The sequence below is a fragment of the Lissotriton vulgaris genome, chromosome 8 (genome assembly GCF_964263255.1).
Source record: "Lissotriton vulgaris chromosome 8, aLisVul1.2, whole genome shotgun sequence".
NCBI lineage: Eukaryota > Metazoa > Chordata > Amphibia > Caudata > Salamandridae > Lissotriton > Lissotriton vulgaris.
Genome location: NC_141696.1, coordinates 1,238,186,563 through 1,238,205,963, shown reverse-complemented (window position 1 = coordinate 1,238,205,963; position 19,401 = coordinate 1,238,186,563). Strand labels below are relative to the sequence as shown.

Below are 19,401 nucleotides of genomic sequence, written 5' to 3'. Positions count from 1 at the left end.
ATGACTATGTGTTACTTCTGTGTGTGCTGCATTCAACAGCACACATAGAAGTAGCACATTATCATTATTTAATTATTGTTTATGCGCAGGAAGGTGTCCCTTTCTGCACATACACAATCATTAATGGCGATTTGCTATTTGTATGTGTGCTTCAGAATGCTCACAGCAACACTATTGCATGCCCCTTTCACGCAAAGTGATGCATGTAAAGGGGCCGTATTTACATTCAAAGTGGCCTAGTGCACTTTGTTAATAAAGAGAAGGACCAGAACGTCCGTAAGAGTGACGCTCTGGTGGCGCTAGGCCCCTTGTAACTATATCCCATTGCCTCATGAAACTGAGGTTAGGCATTAAGCAGAACATTAGCACCTCTTTGCAAAAGCAGAAGTGGTCAAATGAAGGCTTCTGCTGCAGTTCTATGGCCCACTAGATTTTCCATAAATTGCGCGTATGTGGACATTAGCATGTTAGTGGGTGTTTCCCCTCGAGTCTTTCGGAAATGCTTTTGATGAAAGATAAAACAGACTTTGCACTTCCTCTTCTGAAGCAGAAGTGAGTGCCCCTGGTCATTAGAAGGAACTCGAGCTACGCACGCACTGGGCCTGCTGCAAGCCTGCGACTGCCAACATGGGCTACGAGTTTCTGGAAGGCACCGTGCTCCTGGCCATAGTCACACTCATCAGCGTCCTTCAGAACGGTGAGCGAAGGCCTCTGCTTGGCTGGCACTGGTGTGTGAGGGGAGGCGGGAGTCTTATTTTTACCATGAAATAATCCTAGTAGGAATAAATTGCTTCTCTGTTACAAACTAGTATTTGCTACATATTTTGAAATAAAAGTTGGGTTATTCGATATATTCTCTAAAGTACTTCTGTAATGTGGGCAAAATAATGTGTGATATGCTTAATTTAAGTAACGGGAGCAGTTTCGAGTTTTTAATCTTTCTAAAAATTCCTTTAAAACCATTTCATTGTTATAAAACTCAAAGGCGAGAACCTTTTAAGAATGAGCGGTCCATTGCTTTTCATTATTATTCACACACAGACACCTTCACAATAAGAATGTGTTGCTTTTCCTATTGAAAGCATCCTTAATCATTTGTGCAAATATGAAAAACAATATTTGCATTTAAAAGTTGGCTGGAGTGCAAGTGCTGCAAAAACACACAAAAACTGATCTGACTGCCGATTAAATGGCCAGTTCACAAAGGAATTTGGATGTAAGGAAAGCAGTACGTCTGCAGGACTGTTTAATATAGCCTTACATGCCTTTGTGAATTGGTCCCAAAACCTATAAAATAAGAATAAAAGTGGTATATAAAGTTAAAATTAGTACAAACAGAATGGACTAAGCGCAAACAGTAGAGACTGCACCAGTTTAATATCCAAATATAACAAACAACTCTTTGTCAGGGGTAGTAAGTGCTTTATAAATGCAATTTAAATAAGCAACAGACAGTTGACCAGTCAAACTTTGTAAAGGACCAACCACTGCACGAACACGTTGCAGAGTTTTTTATTAACTTTTGAACCGTTTGAGATAGAACATTTTTTTTAATATTCAGATTATGCACCAGATGATGACATATGTGGTAAATGCGGCAATGCTGCTGGACAATGAACATAATTTCAGTGGCCCGACACATAGTTATGGTTTTTAAGCCTTTTTAAATCTTAGGTTTCCGCGTTGTTTAGGTAGGACGAAGCTAAACCTATTTGTCAAAAGGCATGTAAAACAATCTTGTTGCATGGATACCTGTTGCCAGCCTGGGTAAAGCTGATTTAATACAATGATTTTGCAAAACTTATGAGAGAGCGGGTTTTGCAATTAAAGAGCAGTTAGTGTCTGCCTGGAATGCGAAGCATAGAATGTGTTTAGGTTAGTGGGCTCTATAGGCCCGATTCACAGAACTAACTTAAGACAAAATCCTAAACTTACTACTTTTGTTATTAACAGAAGTTAGGATTTTGTCTTAAGTTTGTCTTAAGATAGACTTAAGACAGACTTAAGACAAAATCCTAACTTAAGTCTGTCTTAAGACAAACTTAAGACAAAATCCTAACTTCTGTGAATACCAAAAGTAGTAAGTTTAGGATTTTTGTCTTAAGTTAGTTCTGTGAATCGGGCCCTAAGAGTTTGTCCATTCATGTGCCCAGAGTTAGAGCTGGCCTAAGACTAAGGATCTGGTTTCGAGTTTTGGCGGATGTCTCAAACATGATGCTATTACAAGTGCATTGTTTCCTGTGCCATTTGTAACACCAGGGCTGTTGTCACGTTTGAGATGGAGTGACCCGCCTACCAAACGCGAAATTAGGACCAAAGTAGTTCCAAGAATGAACAGCCACTGTTCAGACTTGCCAGTCCAGTGTGATCTTGTTGCCAGTCCCACTCCTTGAATCTAGGAAAGATCTGCTCCTCAATGTGACATTTTGGTGAAATGTTTCTTCGAGCTAGGACTCAGGGAACCACTAAACCAGGGCAGCAGTGTTCATTATGTGTGCTGAGCCTTCTGGGAGTTTTAGCTGCAAGTGTTTCAACAGGACTCAGACTTGTCTGGCACAATTTCACTTCTCCTTTTCCAAAGTCAGTGGAGCATCTGCTTAAAAAAGGAAAAAAAAGCTTCTGGACCAGGAAAGAAGAGTGGAGTGCCTCGATTACTCATTGGTAAGCTCTTCACTGACAGACTCTCTTATTCACCCCAAACCGTTATTATTTCCTGAGGTGCCCGAATACAACACTCAGAAACCAAAACTCACATCCGGTACCCAGGTCACCCTCACTCTTTTACATCCATTCTTGCGTCATCGTGAGGCTAGAAGCTACCAAGGGGATGGTGGTGCTTCTAAAGGGCTTAAAAAAGGATGTGGGCATTGGGTAATGAGATGACTGTTAATTAGTCAACATAGTTTGTGCTTTAACCTCTTCCTTGTTCAAGTCTTTCATCCCACTCTGGGGACTTTGCAAAGCTGTGTTTACGTACTGAAATGAAATAAAACAGACACCCCAAGGGGAATTGTTAGTAGAGTGGATTTACTTGTCAACCAGTAATCATAACACTCAGTACACCATACATTGAACATGAACACTAAAACCAATAGAGCCCACACTTTCAGTCAGAAGTGGGAGGCAAAGATCAAATGAGATGTTCAAGTGATCTGCCTAGAAAGCATCTACAGTGAAGGGCTCTGTCAGCCCATCTAAGCCTAGCTGTAGCCCACAGACCTGGTAGATTAAATCCACCTGCCAAGGGTGGCCACAGAAATATAAAGCCCCATCTGGCGGAGCCAGAATAAACAAAATACTCCTATGCCTGCGAAACTCTGTAAAAATGGTGGCAGCCAGGGTATGGAAAAGGGCATCATCTGCCAATACTGGATATTGGAAAAAAGAGAAAGAATTAGTTCTGTGAATAGCAGTGACCACCAATCTTCCAGCTTTTTTTATTCTTTCTTTTCACCTAATGAGAAGTATACTTTTATTTGATTTCATAAAAAATCATAAAAGGGTGGAAAACCACCATACATGAAATATACATTTTGGAATAAAAACAGATGAGTATAAAACATACAGACGATACCAAAAGTCAATTTCTGGATGGGTAATACTAAAACGTATTACGTTAGTTAATGTTTTCCTTTTTTTAGAGTTCTGTTGCTGCAGTTTTTAGGAATTTTATGACTCTACAGGACAGTTGGATTGATAGTCCTCCAAGGCATTGAATGACAGCTACTCTGCATGACCTTATTTGTTTCTTTGTATCCTTCCTTACTTTTTCAGTTTTCTCCGTCCACCTTTCCATTCATCTTCTTTCATTTCACCCTTTCTTACATTTATTTATTTCTTACATTTTCCTTCTTTCTTTCCTTCATTTTACTCTTTCTTCTTCCTTACATTTCCCCTTCTTAGGTTACTTTCTTTCCTCTTTCCTTTCTTGCTTGTGTGGCTCCTGCTACCCATTTGTCTCTCTTTGTTGCTGACTCTTCCCCCCCACCCCATTTCCTTGATTTCTCTTTCTCTTATTCCTTTACTGTTTGGCAGCTCTCTACCCCTATGTCAGTTCTTTCATAGTATCCCGTAAATTGTTACTTTTGAGTTTATAGCTGGATATACAGAATGAAAAGGCCATAAAGAACTAATACATTTTTTAGGCTTAAGCTTGGCAGCCCATCGAGCCCAGTGGCCCGCTAGAGTGTGTGGTGGGGGATGGAGTGGGGGTGGGGGGTGGGGAGGGGGTAACACCACTAGTCAGATAATGCACAAATGTAAAGTGTGTTGTCCAGTAAAGATCCAATCTCTCCCAGACCTCTCGTCATTGTGACAGCCACCATGAAGAAGGCTGTGGGGGTATGTACATTAAAGCAAGCTCAGTCACATGAAGGGCAGCCAGGAGTGGACCAAGGGCAACATGTAGGGAGAAAAGAAAGCTTTAAACATGAGATGGGCAATAGCAAAGCCTGCAGATGCCAGATGGCATACATCTCCACCAACTGGAGACCACCCCGTATTATTCTATGAACGCTCTCATGACCTTGTTATGGACTCACTAGGTAGACACCGCCACGTCCAATTAAAAGTCCTCCTGAAGAAACCTTGCCACTAGGATTGCCTCAGAGTCAGATGCACCAACGCTCTTAGTCGAGTACCAAGCCTAGTCAGTGATGAGCTTGGAGGACCTAGAGGATACTTAATCTGCCACAGCTAAGATCCTGGACAGGTCTCTTTGATGTAACACCAGCTTTTTAACTTCCATATGAGAAATGAGGTCTGCTGCAGGCTGGTGGTGACCGCAATAGAGGCCTGAGGCAATACAGCGTTAACTGAAGATTTCACTCACCATAACCACTGCTTTCCACAGAAATCAAGACAAACGCCCCAATAGGGAAAACAGGATCACCATTCACACTTCCTCCAGCATTCTTGGTAGTAAGCTAGAAATCAGGAGAATTTTGAGGGAAAGAATAAAATACAACATATAGAGGAAGACACTTGGTTCAGCCTCTTGGTTGCAACATTGAAAACTTCTTTGATGGAGGCTGTTTCAGGGTCAGCATTTATCTCTGCCCAAAAGCCTAACTGAAAAACATTTCTGGCCGTGCATCTGAAGCGTGGTATCCCTGTCTGTTCACAAAGGCCTTAGGGACCCAATTGCCAGTATGAACTACCACAGAACTCCCAGGGAGAATACCATACAGTTCAAGGAGCATGCCACCTTATATGGATACCAAAGACCTAAGCCCCAGGGGACTGCCATGGTAAGGTCTGATACATCTATTGTTAGATGGGCCACCTCAGCAAAGAGTAAGCCCCACCTTCATTTCAGGCTTTCTGGAACCAACCACAATGCATTCTGCCAAGAATCCGCTTCAACTCTGGGATGAAGGCTTCAAACTGATACAAACTCAAACATCAGAACAGTAAGACATGCCTCCCAAGGAGATCAAGAGGAAGTCTGGCCTGTGGTACCATACAAATTGAAGCCATCTGCATGAAACCAAGAAAGATAACAATTGAACTTTAAGGAAAGGGACCACCCTTTCATGAAGTCTAACATTTTTGCTGCAGTGTTTCCCTGCTGGGAGAGAAACAGTGCCCTGTTCATGGATATCCTCGGGGGGCCTTGGCATCATGAAATAAAAATCCATGAATCACAACAAGGTTGCACACTATCCATGTATGGGCGCCGACACAGATCAGGGCTTGGAAATAAATTATCCACTTTTCTAGGTAGACAGAGACACTAATCGTTTGCCCATGAATGGCCCAGAGGAAAAGAGACAAAACCTTTGTAAACTCCCTTGAGGCTGATTTCAGGCTGTGGGGGAGATAGAGATATGAACGTGTAGGCCTCTGACTTTAAAGCCAAGAAAACTTGGATGGTGTTCCAGAATGGAAATATGTAACTAACTAGGTATCCTCCAGATGAAGCCGGGAACGTCCAGGGCACACCAGGAAGACTAGTGCATGGAGGGAGTCCATCGTGAAAGTGTAAGGTCAAAATATATAAGTTCACCCCATTAAAGTTGATTACATTTGCGAATAATTCAATAATTTTTTGGGTGGTGCTAGAATTTCACTAAGGCTGGACGATAAAAGTCCCCAGCAGCTCAAGTCTGGTGGGGGCATAAAAGGCACGCTGACGTTCTCTCTGCTGGGGTATTCACCTGTTACAACGCATTTTTTACAACGCACTACCACTACAAAGCAGGCATTACAACGCATACCATTACAACGCATAGCGCTGGGGGGCGCTCTAGGATAAGAGGTAAGTTTAATTTACTATCCAACACCTTTCCTAGGGTCCACGGGGACTGGAGTTAGAATAGTAAATTATACTTACCACTATCCAGCACCCCAAAGCGCTATGCGTTGTAGTGGTATGCGTTGTGAATACCGCGTTGTAATGGTATGCGGAGTAAAAGTATGCGTTGTAACGTCATACATCCCTCTGCTGGCAGACCAACAGTTCGACAGGTCTGCCTTCTGGAAAAACTTACCCTTCTCATCGGGAACCGAAGAAAGAGAACGAGGCAAGGAACCACTTCACAAGCCCTCCTTGGAATGGTTATATGATTCTACTACATAAAGGCATGGTGGCAGGGTATGCCATGCTGCACCAACTACCAGTGTTTGTTTCCAGGTAAAACACAATGAATTTAAAAATACTACGTCAATGCCCACCTCCTGAAACCAGCCACCCAAAATAGTTTCAAATGCAGTACATGAACACAAGAGATGAGAGAGGTATTATTGTTAAGGCAAACATTCATAGGGTTTTAATCCCATAGCAGAAAGATGCCTGTGAGTGACTCGAAACCCACGACGTGACAGGAGTTTCCCTGATGGCCACATGAATAGGCCTGCGACTGAGCGCGCTACACTCCATATACTTCGGTTCCTGAAGGGGTCTGTTAATACGGATCTTCGTATATCAAACATTTCTCAGACTCTGCGATCGAAATAATTTATTTAAGAAAATGCGGCTGATTTGAGCTAATACCCGTAGGAATCCCCCCCTTTCTCGACTGTGTGGACCACTCACTTGCCCTGAAGAAGCCTGCATGGGTGAAACGCGTTGGCTGCTGTGTATTAAATATTGAATAAAAGGATCTACAACACCACCTAGTGAAAGAATTACTATTTCTGTCATCGCAGTCATCTTTCTGCTCTGGGAGTAAAACCCTATGAATGTTTGCCTTAACAATAATGCCTCTCTCATCTCTTGTGTTCATTGTTGTACAATTCCTTTTATTTTAGTATCTCATCTGTAGTTCTCCTCAGCATTTCCTTCAGATCTTCCATGGGCTGTAGGGCAGGAGAAGACAACTCCTGCATCTTCTGTACCAGAAAGATATGAGAATACATACATTGCCAGTCAACAGGTCAGAATGGCAACAGCCAGAGCCAGCTCCTTGGAAGCAAGGAGTATTGGTGGTCCTGCATCTGCTGCACAGGGTCCACAGGCCCCTAACAGAGGGAACCCTGCTTGCCACAGATGCAGGTCTGCTGATAGGACTGAACATTACAGTTCAGCATAATAAAACTCAGCAGAATAGCACTTATGCTGAAAGTGTTGACTTCCAACGATCGAATGCTAAAAGAAAAAACAATATTGAAGAGATTAGTTTCTCGAATTTGTAGGGCAATAACACACGAGGTCTGGCTATGCTGACACGAAGTAAGCTCACTCGTGGGCCTGAAATTGCTTCAGTTGCAACTGCAGAAAAAACAAGAAATTAACATAAATATTAATCAGAATGAAATCACCTTATGTACGTCACACATGGACAGTATTTTTTTCTTCACTTTTTATGACTCTCATTGCAACGTTTGTTCACAAGACACCTTAGCATCAAGAGCCAATAGACCTCATTGCTATTAAAAATTGCTAGGCATATATTTTGAAATGACTGTATACTTTAAGAAAGCAACCGTCAACTAACAGTCTTTTACCATCTCATGGGCCAAGTAAGTTAAAACAGGCCCTCTGCTTTTCAGACAGATGGAAACTTAGAACTGCTCAATAAAAGAAAAGCAGTGTTTTGTAGGAATCTGTTTTTCCACTGACCTGCTGACTCTCGGTGGTCTTTGAGCTCACTTCAAATAGGATAGAAAAACACGACTATTATCAGCATCACAGCATTGTTGTGACCAGGGCTTTAAGTTGGATGAAGGAACTGGGGGTCTCTCAAAGGAGCGTGGCCGATGTAATTAAGGGCGTGGCCGATGTAATTAAGGGCGTGGCTTAAAAACACATAAGCTAAAAACCTGTGCTTAGCATAGTGTGCTGCCCGACTGGTAAATTTGCTGCTTCAGTCATTGCATCCAGATAAACAATATAACAAGTAACATACACCTAAAACAAGCCAGGACTATTGGCTTTGCCAATGGTTGTTAGTTACATAAGCTAAATAAGCAACAAGTATGGCTTCGTTGTACAGAACATTGAAAAGGCTTTAGTTCTGAAATGATGAGACTGCAAAAATGGACAGCCCGATAGGGATCTGTTTCAGCACCTGCTTTTTAGAATTGCCCTTGCTGAACACCGGCAGGACCCGGCCCACTTAAAGCCCTGGTTGTGATGGAGAATGTGCTCACCGTCAATGATCATACACTAGATCTCAGCTTTGTGAAATATATCCATATATTTAGCATTATGCACTTTGCGATACATCGCTGAACCATATTTTTCCAAAAATGACTTTGGAGGACAAATGTAATTTCTGCACATACACATAAACAAGCAAAACTCTTCTTTATATACATTTTTGCTCAGTGAGTCATTCAATACTCATACTTTTCGAAATTCCTACGAATGTAGAGTGCTAATGTTACAGGCCGGCAACCCAGCTGTCAAAACTGCTCTAGCACCACTGCAAAAGGTGGTGCACAGCTGTTTGTGTTGGCTTTGCCCAAGACATGCACTGAAAGAACATATAATGTTTATTAATATAAACTAAAAAACATTGAACTTAGTCAACAATGTAAAAACAGTGTTAAAATCTATCAGCAAAACATATTCACAAGTTGTGATACCACTCTGTTGAAAAGCCTAGTCGGATGGGAGGTGGGGGGCTTTGTACACAGTAGCATTAGAGAGGACCATCTTAGCCAAAGACAAGTTGAAATTCCGACAGCTAATTCGTGGGCTTGCCATATGGCGTAGCTGAAAGCCATGATCTGTATCCATGGCCCTGTTCATGAACAAAGGTCATGCGCAGTGGAGTTTTTTTTTAAATGTAGCCAAGAGGAGTGGCCACACTGCTATGCCCTTTAATGAGAGGCTACTAAGCACGGGCAAACACGACGCACAATAGACCAAGGGCCCGATTCACAAAGGGCATCCACATGGGCGTCAATTCACCAAAATGACAGAGGTAGCGAAGTGACATCACGTGCCCCTTGAACTTCACTTTCAACTTGAACTCACAAATACATATGCTTATACATACACACCAGTGTTTAATTTGAACCGGTGGTTTCCGGTGCTCAGCACCGGCACTTAATTGTCAGCACCAGCACTTATGACAGTCTGCACATGGTGCCACTGTCAGTCGAATTTAGAGATAAGGACAACAACTGTTTATTAATTCAATACACAATAAAAAATGACTAATGCCTACCACCCAGATCGTTTTTATAGCTATTGATTTAAAAAATACATTGTGGCAGAAGTTAAGAGCCAAAAAGGCAGCAATGGGTCTCAGTGAAGAAACCCACCTCTTTCAGGACAAAAATGGAATAAGAATCTGCATTCTGGGGCCTTTGGAATATATCTAACAATTTATTTGGCTGACTAGAGTTAATTGAATTATAATACTGAAGGCAAGACTTTATTATGGCTCCTACAGCTAATGTCATATCCGTCAAAAATATTGCAAACAGGATTGGTTTGTTTATTGATTTGTTGATGTTATGGAAGCTGCCTTTAGTTAAAGTAAACTTGATGCTTGAGTGAGGCTTTAGTATTGAATATTAATCTCAGATTCTTAATTTTATCTGTTTTTGTTGAATTTTAATATGAAGATGTCTCATCAGACGGTAAGGAAGATCTACCTTTAGGTGATCACCTCAATTTTGATGTAACAGAAAGTAATTTTGAGCCATCCAGTTTTAGATATATTGTAATAAGACAAACAGATCTATGTGAGATCGTAGATTTTGGGCCTTTCTTATAAATATAGGTGCATTCTTTGCGAATGATTGGAGAAAAACCTTGTAGTCACAACCCATGTTCCCTCTAATTTGTTTCCTCTGTGTGTGGCAGTGTAAGGTCTCTGTGCACTGCAGACAAGGCTATGTGCATCAAGAACCCCACAGTGTGTGTGGGTGCGGCAATAGGGATTCTGACACAGGGGTTCCTGCTTGATTGTGCAGATAACTGACTTAGGTACTGGAACACAGGAGGCCTGTTTGATTGGGAAGGGAGGACCGGACTGGGAACCCAAAGCAGCCCTGGCAATTTAATCAGACCAGGAGGCAAGTGTCAAGCACTACTGCTTAACAAAACCTGTGCCCAGCACTGCAGCTTTTGTTACAGAGGGATGATATTGCAGCATCGGTGCAAAACTGTCCCAGTAACAAAACCGCCCCCCACTACTCCAAAACTGGCCCCCACCCTTCCAGCCTCCCAGGCAAATGCCCGATGCCTGCTACGACCAGTCTGGCCCTGGGGAAGGCCTTCATGTTGGTGACTGTTGTATACTGGTTGTGTCATGTTGGAAATGAACAGGTGCAGTACAGAGCATCTGCAAACAGGACAAAGCTGCACTAATATATATTAGGAGACCGGGGCAACCTGCCTCATTCCACAGTGAACCTCTGCTTTCCTAACTAACTACACAGCAGCGGCTTAGGGACATCTTAAGGATTTTGAGGGCCCTGGGCCAAACGTATTTTGGGGGCCACTGTGAGGATCAGCTTTGGATTTAGGATCCAGTTTCACCTCTCTCGTGTCCTTTTTGGCGAGATCACAAACAGTGCACAGGCACACTGGTTCAAATTCTAATTGTGTTTGTAGTTAATATTCAGTGATAGTGATGCATTTTTCCAATATTGTAACACAGTAGAAGCTCACTAATACTACTGCAAATAATCAATGTGACATCCTCCCATTTCTCATATCTGAGATCCTGTTTGGTTCTAAAAGAAACATTTTTTGTGGATGTTGCATGAAACAAAAACACATTTGTCATAACATGGCTGTAATAGACTCTCGCACATTACTCAGATTAAAAATACATGAAAGGAAAATGCTATTTGCAACAATTTGCTTAAGAATTATTCAAGGTTATAAGGGCAAGACCCTCTGCAGAACAGAACTGCCTCTAAGGGGGGGGGGGGGAGGAATCACTCAACACTTCAGAATTGATGATCATTAGTTCACTTATCAGCTCTGAAGATGGTTTCCTGAATATGCAGGTTGAGGAATGTACATAGAAGGCCACCAAATGTGCTTTTAGAATCACTGATATGTGTTAGTGATTCTGAAAACACACGTCGTGCTTTTAGGCTTGCTGCATGCCCTTTCTTGATAGAGCGCGGCTGGAGGCAGATTGTCTGCTTTTTTCAAGGTATACATGTTGATCGAAGCGCCCGTCATGCTTCTACAGGACGCTGCGATTAACATGAATACTTGTCCCTCGGTGGATGTGCTGTGTGTGTGCGCTTCAAATAAGACAGTGCGCACACGGAGTAACATAGGTGCGCTCGCGTGCGCACCTTACAGGGAACAGCGGTCACAACCTAAATTGAATAATGTTCATTACTAAATATTGAATAGGGTCGGCAAGAGAGCCCAAGGTACTCCATACTGCAAGCTGTTGGATTAGATAGAGAAGGATCCAATTTAATCTGCTGAATATGATCCGTCATGAAGGAGTTGAACCATTTCATAGTATTCAATGCAGCCCCCACGACAGAGGACAGTCGTTCCATATGGATATGATAGTCCACTGTTGAGGCCTCTAAAAGATCCAAGATTTCCAGAAATGGCTGTAAAAGGACTAGTGTCACAATTTAACTCCTCCGAATTATTGAATATATGTAATAAATCTCGCACCATCAGCACTACCTCACGTAGAGCCAGATGTAGGTCGCCAATTACCGGTCGGTAGCGGCCGCTTTTGGCCGTTACCGACCAGTAATTGGTTTTTGAGATGTAGGGGGCATTTTTTTACAGAATCGGTAAATTTACCGATTCAGTAAATTTACCGATTCTGTAAAATACCGAATTGGTAATTTAACCGATTCGGTAAAACCCAGATGTAGGTGGCACTCCACAGAGTGCCACAGGCCCTTATGAGTCGGTATTTTACCACACAATCCTATTGGGTGGTAAAATACCGATTCAGGTGTGCATGCACATCTGTGCATGCACACCTGTGCCATGTGACACACAGACATGCCCTTAGGGCATGTCTGTGTGCCACAGGCACACAGGCCTGCACTTGGGGTGCTAGAGGGTGTCAAAGTGACACCCCCTGCACCCTTGCTGGATTCGGTATTTACCAATTCGGTAAATACCGAATCGGTATTTCCCAATGATTCCTATGGGCTCCAAAGCCCATAGGAATCAATGGGGAATACCGATTCGGTATTTACCGAATCGGTAAATACCGAATGTTACAGATTCGGTAATTCAAAATTAAAAAATACCTACATCTCCCTTCTTCTAATTTACCGATTCATAAATACTGAATCGGTATGATTCGGTATTTAAGAGTCGGTAAATTAGATTTACCTACATCTGGCCCTGAATGCCTCAGAAACAGGGCCCTGTGATACCCTTTAATCAAAGCTAAATAAAGGAAGGTCGTAGGTCATTGCAAATGAATACACTCTACATGGCAGAGGCTGTGCGGGAACCTGTAACTGTTTTAAAGCAGTATAGCTTTATTTTAGATCCTGAGTTTTCTGTCAGAAGCAAGTGATGTGTGATACCAACTCCAGGGCAATTATAATATGTCAAATTAGTCAACAGGAAATGTTTTATAAAATAAAAAGACCAGTCTAACACTCACATTTCTGGTAAAGTCAGTTGCACATTATTACAAAAGCACTTCCCTGTTGTGCAAGTAGACCGACACAGAATGTTCTTATTATTCTTACATACATTGCCTTGTCTTCAATAATCTCTTGCGGTTACTCGTGAAATGGATGCTGTCAAAAAATGGATATGTTGAAAAGGCACAGGAAACAAAGTCCCACTTGAGAAATGTTTTCGTGCTAGACAACACAGCTACAGATCAACAATATACATCATTTGAAAGTCTCAGACCTACACTATCTTTTTCCACTTGCTATTTCTTTTTTCAGAGCTCAAAGGAGCTTGAGGAAGAAACACTTTGTGCACCAAGAACTTGATTGACGTTTGTGAGAAACTGCTCCCTGCCTGCTACCAAGGGTTGAGCAAGGGTCTAATTTACTGAGACCTTTACTAAGCCTTACACTGCGTTAGTGGCATTTTTACTAGTGTAGTGTGGCTCACTGGTTAGAGGCGGCAGACCCGAGAGCAGAGGACGGCCCGGGACCAGGGTTCGATTCCCGGCGCGGCAGGTTTCTGGACCGGGGTCAGCGGACTCGATAATTCTCTCGCCTCAGTGCCCACTCTGATCAGCGATCACACTCGGCAACTCTGGGCATTAGCTTGCCTCATCTTCACTAACGGCCCCACCAGACCGCCGGGGATGCCTGGTCTCACCCTGGAGATACCCATTAAGGGACCATCTCTCAGGGAAGCCAGGAAGGGTTTTGCAGCGGTCGAAGCGCCTTGGGACCCTCCGGGTAAGTAGCGCGCTATATAAATGCCTATACATTTACATTTACATTTACTTGCACCTACCAATAACCCACTTTCTAACATTTGGTGTTCAGTGAGGTGAATAAGGACTTGTGTTTAAAGTACACAACACAGTTATTAAGTTAATATTTTTAAAAATCTTCTAAATGGCCTTATAACAAAACTTTGATTTTTGAATTTTTAAAATGTTGATTAAACTGATTTAATCCATTGTTTTGATTTTTCTAAATGTGTTCTAATTATGATTGATGGTTGTTGAGACCCATAACTAGGGATACCAAGGAGCTGGATCTGGCTAAACTAACTAAACTCTCAGTGGCAAAGCTTAGGGTTCACTGTAGGATTAGGAGCTACCTGCTACTAACAAGATTAGGAAAGCAGAGTAGGTTATGTCCCTTAAGGCCTGGGCAGATACAGCTCAAGAGAAGGCAGGGACGAGTGACCCCTCCAAGTGGATGATAATAACCTTTCCATTTCTTCTAGTACTAGGTTCATACTTCACCTAATAGGGAGAGGGCAGGTTCCCCTGTACATGGTCCACAGATGTCCATTGGAGAGAGGGAGCTTGAGGCTCAGTTAGCCTCCATAGCTTTGGAAGAGATGAAGTTGGTTCTAGAGGAGAAGAAGTGGGAGGAGGTGAAAGCCAAATTGAATGGTGGCAGTGAAATTGAAGAAGAGGTTGAGATGTCCGGGGGTGATTGGTATAATCCCCAAGGGAATAGTGCTCCAGTACACAGAGGAGGACAACATTGTCAAATGGTTCACAGCATTTGAGAGGACCCTTGAGATGTGGGGGTTTGCCACAAGCATTGGGGTTTACTCTTGTGAGAACTGATTCCTATAGCTGGGACTGATAGACTTCTGCTCCTAGTGAGGTTTAGGCTAAATCCTACACCCACATGAGAAGAGGCTTAATTGAGAAAATTAGTTTAACCCGAGAGCAATACAAGGTGAAATTCAGGAACACCCAGAAAGTGAACCCACAGTCCTGGGTGGACTGTGTGGACCTCTCAGAAAAAGGACTTCAGGTGAATGGGATATCTGCCATTGGCCTGTGAGGCACATGTGCCAGTTACACTATAGTAAGTGACAGGTTTGTGTCCCCAAGCATGTATGTGCCAGAAGAGACAAGGAGAGTAAGGGTAGCCACAGGTTGATTTGAGTCCAAGTAGGGCCGTCGCACCCAAAGTTTCTGGGGAGTGAGTTAGAAAACTGGGATCCCAAAGAAGAGGAAAGGTAAGCCACACTTAAAGAGAGTTCCAGTGAGCCAAGGGTGTTTTGTTCTAGTAAAGAAGACACCCAGAGTTGGCACTGGTGAGGCTTCACCTGGCCATAAGGAAGTCCTGAGCAGTCAGGCAGCTGTCAAGCAGCAGGGTACCACCCCTGCATTGACAGAGGGTAAAGTGGAAGAAGGGTGTATGTCACAGGATGTGGTACCCTAATCCCACTCTAAACAGTTAGGGATAGAGAAGGTGGTCACCTCACTAGTGAGGTGGAGTGGTGTGGCTCACTGGTTAGAGGCGGCAGACCTGGAAGCAGAGGACGGCCGGGACCAGGGTTCAATTCCCGACGCAGCAGGGTCGTGGAACAGTGTCAGCGGACTCGATAATTCTCGCCTTGGTGCCTACTCTAACCAGGGATCACACTCGGCAACTCTGGGCATTAGCTTGCCTCATCTCCACAACGGCCCCCCACATACGCCGGGGATGCCTGGTTTCACCTTGGAGATACCCAGTAGGGACCATCTCACAGGGAAAGCCAGGACGGGTTCCCCTGCGGTCTACAGCACGGAGATACCCCATGTGGGGTGATTCATGCGCTTTACAAGACATCATTACATTACATTACATTACTATCCAAACTAAAGAGGAAGTAAGAAAATTAATCAGCTGTGGAGAAGTTTCAGTTTAGAATGGCTCCTGTTATTGTAGAGATGGGTCAGCGTCCCGAGGGAAGTGACCTTAGCAGGAAGATGTACGGCAGAGTAGGCCTTGCAATTGTGCAGCCTGATTTCTGCACTTTCTTCCTTGTCTGATAAACCAGGGAAACTCTCCCAAGGGTGAGCGGAATCTCATGGGCTCCTGGATTGTGTGAGAAATGAGGACCTGTTTGTAGTGTCCCCCCACTTTCTGCCGCCATTTTGACCACTAAATGATGCTTTTCTAACTCCGACTGTGCCTGGGCCTTGCTAGTAAGACACAGGGCCTGTGCTCTGACTAAAGCTACATGCAATTAGGTCTAATCACAATTGGTACTGACAGATCCTATATGTCCCTAGTATATAATAGGGCTAGGGGGTTTAAACTACCTAATAGCCACTAGTATTTTAGGGTATGGAGATTTAGAGGCCCAGCAGATTTCCTGCTCTTGCATGTGTGCATTGCTGAGTGCCTGCTGTCATTTTAAAGGTAGCCTTGTTTTGCAGACTGTCTTTAAAAGTAACTTCAATGCTAATTGGACTTGGTGGCATGGGCACTTTAGAAGTGATAATCTACCTTACTTTAGCAAATTAATCAATCCTAAGGCCTCGCCTAGGTGTTCGGAGGTGGGCTGCCAGTTAACTATACGCAGGGGCCTTATAAAATGTGTTGTATAAACCAGATGAGGGAAAAAACTGCACATTTCATTTTCCCCCATTGTAGATACTTGGCTTCATAGACAAACATTGTAATAATGTATTACAATATAACTATTGCTAGGAAAGGAGTAAATGTCATTCAAGGATTGGTATTGATAATTTCAACAGCTTTCCACTGTTGAACTTATCATAACTAGTACAGAAAAAAAGTTATAAGACTTTCTTTTCTGTGACCCGAAATCCAGCCTTCTAGCAGTCTCCCCTGATTGGTCAGCTCTAACAGGCTTATCCAGGCTGCTTTGATTATGTGATAAGTGACCTGGCCAGAGCAGAAGTTATCTGATGGTGGGAGTTCTGCAGCTGCAAAGACCAGGCTAGGCAGGGGGTGGGTAATAAAACATGAGCTTCAAAGAGAGCATAACAGTAAGGAATGCCAGCTAGGGCCACCCTCTCTTCCTGCCAGATGGCAGGGCCAAATATGGAATTTGCAGGGATCAGAAGTAGTAGGGTTCAGATAAATGAGCCACACCAGTAGGTTGATTTAGTCACCTCTTACTCCTCTGGAAGAGAAATCATCCATGTTGGATATTTTAAGTGCAGTACTTTGTGGGATAAGAAGATGCCACACTTTGGAGGAAGCTGTTGAGCTTTCGGGTGGTACCCTGCACCTCATTAGACAGGGTTGCCCTGCTGCTTGTCACCCCCAAACCCTGAATAAATATGTGAGAGATGCATAGTCTCTTAGATCTGCTGCTCAAAACTAAAAGGAGGAGCAGGACTGCCCTGCTGGAATCTGGATCTGCACCCAAAGGCCTGCACTCTGAATCATTGTGCCTGCTGGACACTCTGGTACTACAGCCCTGGGGACTGTATCTTGCTTCAAGATGGACTCCCTCCAAGCTGCAGGTTAACAGAGCCCACCTGCACCGTCTCCACCAATAGTCTCCATCTTGGGTTATGTCCAGTGGATTTTTAAGGCTTTGATAAGGTGCATTGTGGGAATTGTAGTCCAGACATTCCAGAGACCATGTAGGAGATTTTACACCTTTGGATTGGTTTTTTGGACACTTTGAACCTACAAGGATACCTTTATGAAGCACCTCATGAAGTATTGAGCACTTTGGAGAACTTTTGTGAAAAAGCTCCATAAGGTGACCGACTTGACATCGCGAGTCAAGCCGACTACCTTCAACAGCGACCCAGCCAGGATTTCAGGTTTGTCCAGCTGAAAGCTCCGAAACCTTTGACTTCCAGGATTTCACCAGGGCTTCGCAGAAAGTCAAGCCAGTGAACCCTCACCGAATCCGGCCTGCTGTGGAGTTCTGATCAACTTAGCAAGAAATCCTCCAGGAAAACTTCTAAGTGAGAAGGTAAAATTTTGACCGAGGCCTCCTGCTTAGTGTATCAGGGCTCCATCGCGGTTGGCCTCAAACTTTGACTTTGTCACGGTCAAGCGTTAAGCTTTTAAGCACTAGAAAGGGTTAACTCTTTAAAAGTTCATATCTACGGTTCCTATATTGGATTTTTGTTGTTTTGGTGTTTTTTTGTTCCTAAAAATATAACCTATTTTTATAGATTGTGGGATTTTTATTGTGTTTTGTGTCTTACTTATTTCATGTATTGGTGTTTTTAAATGCTTTACACTCCTGTTACTTAAGTTAGGCCTGACTGCTTGCTGCCAGCCACCAAGAGTTGAGCAAGGGACTAATTTACTGAGAGCTTTATTGGATCTTACACTCCATCAGTGGCCTTATTGCTAGTGGTAGGTACACACTTACACCAACCAATAACCCACTTTCCAACAATGTTGAGGAAATTATTTTAGCTATACGTAAAAGCCCATCCAGGCAAGCCCCAGACCAGATGGAGTCCCTGTGGATGTTTTTAACGAGAATATAGCACTCTGGCGTGCAATATTGAGTATGGTTGTATGTTGGAACAACGAGTTCCTCAACAACGACTCCCTAAACCACGCGGTCTGTACTATGACCACGTCTCAACAACGACTTTTTTTACCACGCATTCTATTACCACAAATTTTGGTTATGAAGGAATGCTTGGTAAAAAACCCTCTAAAATCTATTCTGAACCCCTCCCTAAAAATCTATACCGTACCCCCCCACATCCCACCCCGTAAACACTTAGATGAACCCCCCAACCTCCTAATAACTAACACTAACCCCCCACTCCCTTAAAACTAACTCCAACCATCCCAAACCCTAAAAAGTACACAACCCCCCTCCCACCGCCTAAAAACGATCACAAACCCTGACCCTTAAAAACTAATACGAACCCCCCCACCCCTTAAAACTAACTCAAATTCCTCCCACCGCCTAAAAACTAACACAAACCCCTCCCACCCTCTAAAAACAATTACGATCTACCCCAACCCCTAAGAACAAATATGCACTCCCAACCCCCTATAAACTAATACAACCCCCCACCCCTTAAAATCTACCAGAACCCCTCCCACCCTCTAAAAACTAACACCCAACCCTCCCTCCCCACCCCAAACCCCTCTTACCTCTCCTATTCCTCCGATGCTCCTCGGGACTGGCCATCCGGAAGACTAGGCCGTCTTAGCCTGAACTGGTTCAGGCTAAGTCGTTGTTCTTGCAAGCCGTTGTTCGGCTTGCTTGACTCTGGAACTCGTTGATCCAGGGTCGTTGTTAAGGATGTTCCTCATTGAGTATAGTTATTAAAGCAGCCATAGTAGGTCCAAAAACTAGCATCCTGGAAGAAGGCCATTATAGTGCCAACATTTAAAAAAGGATCTAGGAACCAGCCAAGCTGCTACAGCCGTGTCTCTTTGTTAGAATTGGGGGTCTCTGGTTGGCAGAGCTAGGTACCTTTGTCCAAATAGGGACCCTTGCTTCTAGTCAGGGTAAGGGGGCTACACTCCTAAATAACCCCTTGGTAGATTGGCACGAGCAGGCAGGCTTATCTCAGGGGCAGAGTGTAAAGCGTTTGTGAACACATACAGTAATACAGTGAAAACACTACAAATGGACACCACACCAGTTTAGAA

At 43.4% G+C, this 19,401-nt stretch overlaps 1 protein-coding gene across 1 annotated transcript in view; it reads left to right on the top strand.

Annotated features, from left to right (window-relative positions):
• Window positions 1–543: 543 nt before the first annotated feature.
• Window positions 544–19,401, top strand: part of ALOX5AP (arachidonate 5-lipoxygenase activating protein) — a 168,003-nt gene continuing 149,145 nt past the window's right edge. The window contains exon 1 of the mRNA XM_086935142.1: window positions 544–697. Coding sequence (XP_086791268.1) covers window positions 628–697 — 70 coding nt within the window. The 5' untranslated portion in view covers window positions 544–627. The remainder of the gene's footprint in view (window positions 698–19,401) is intronic.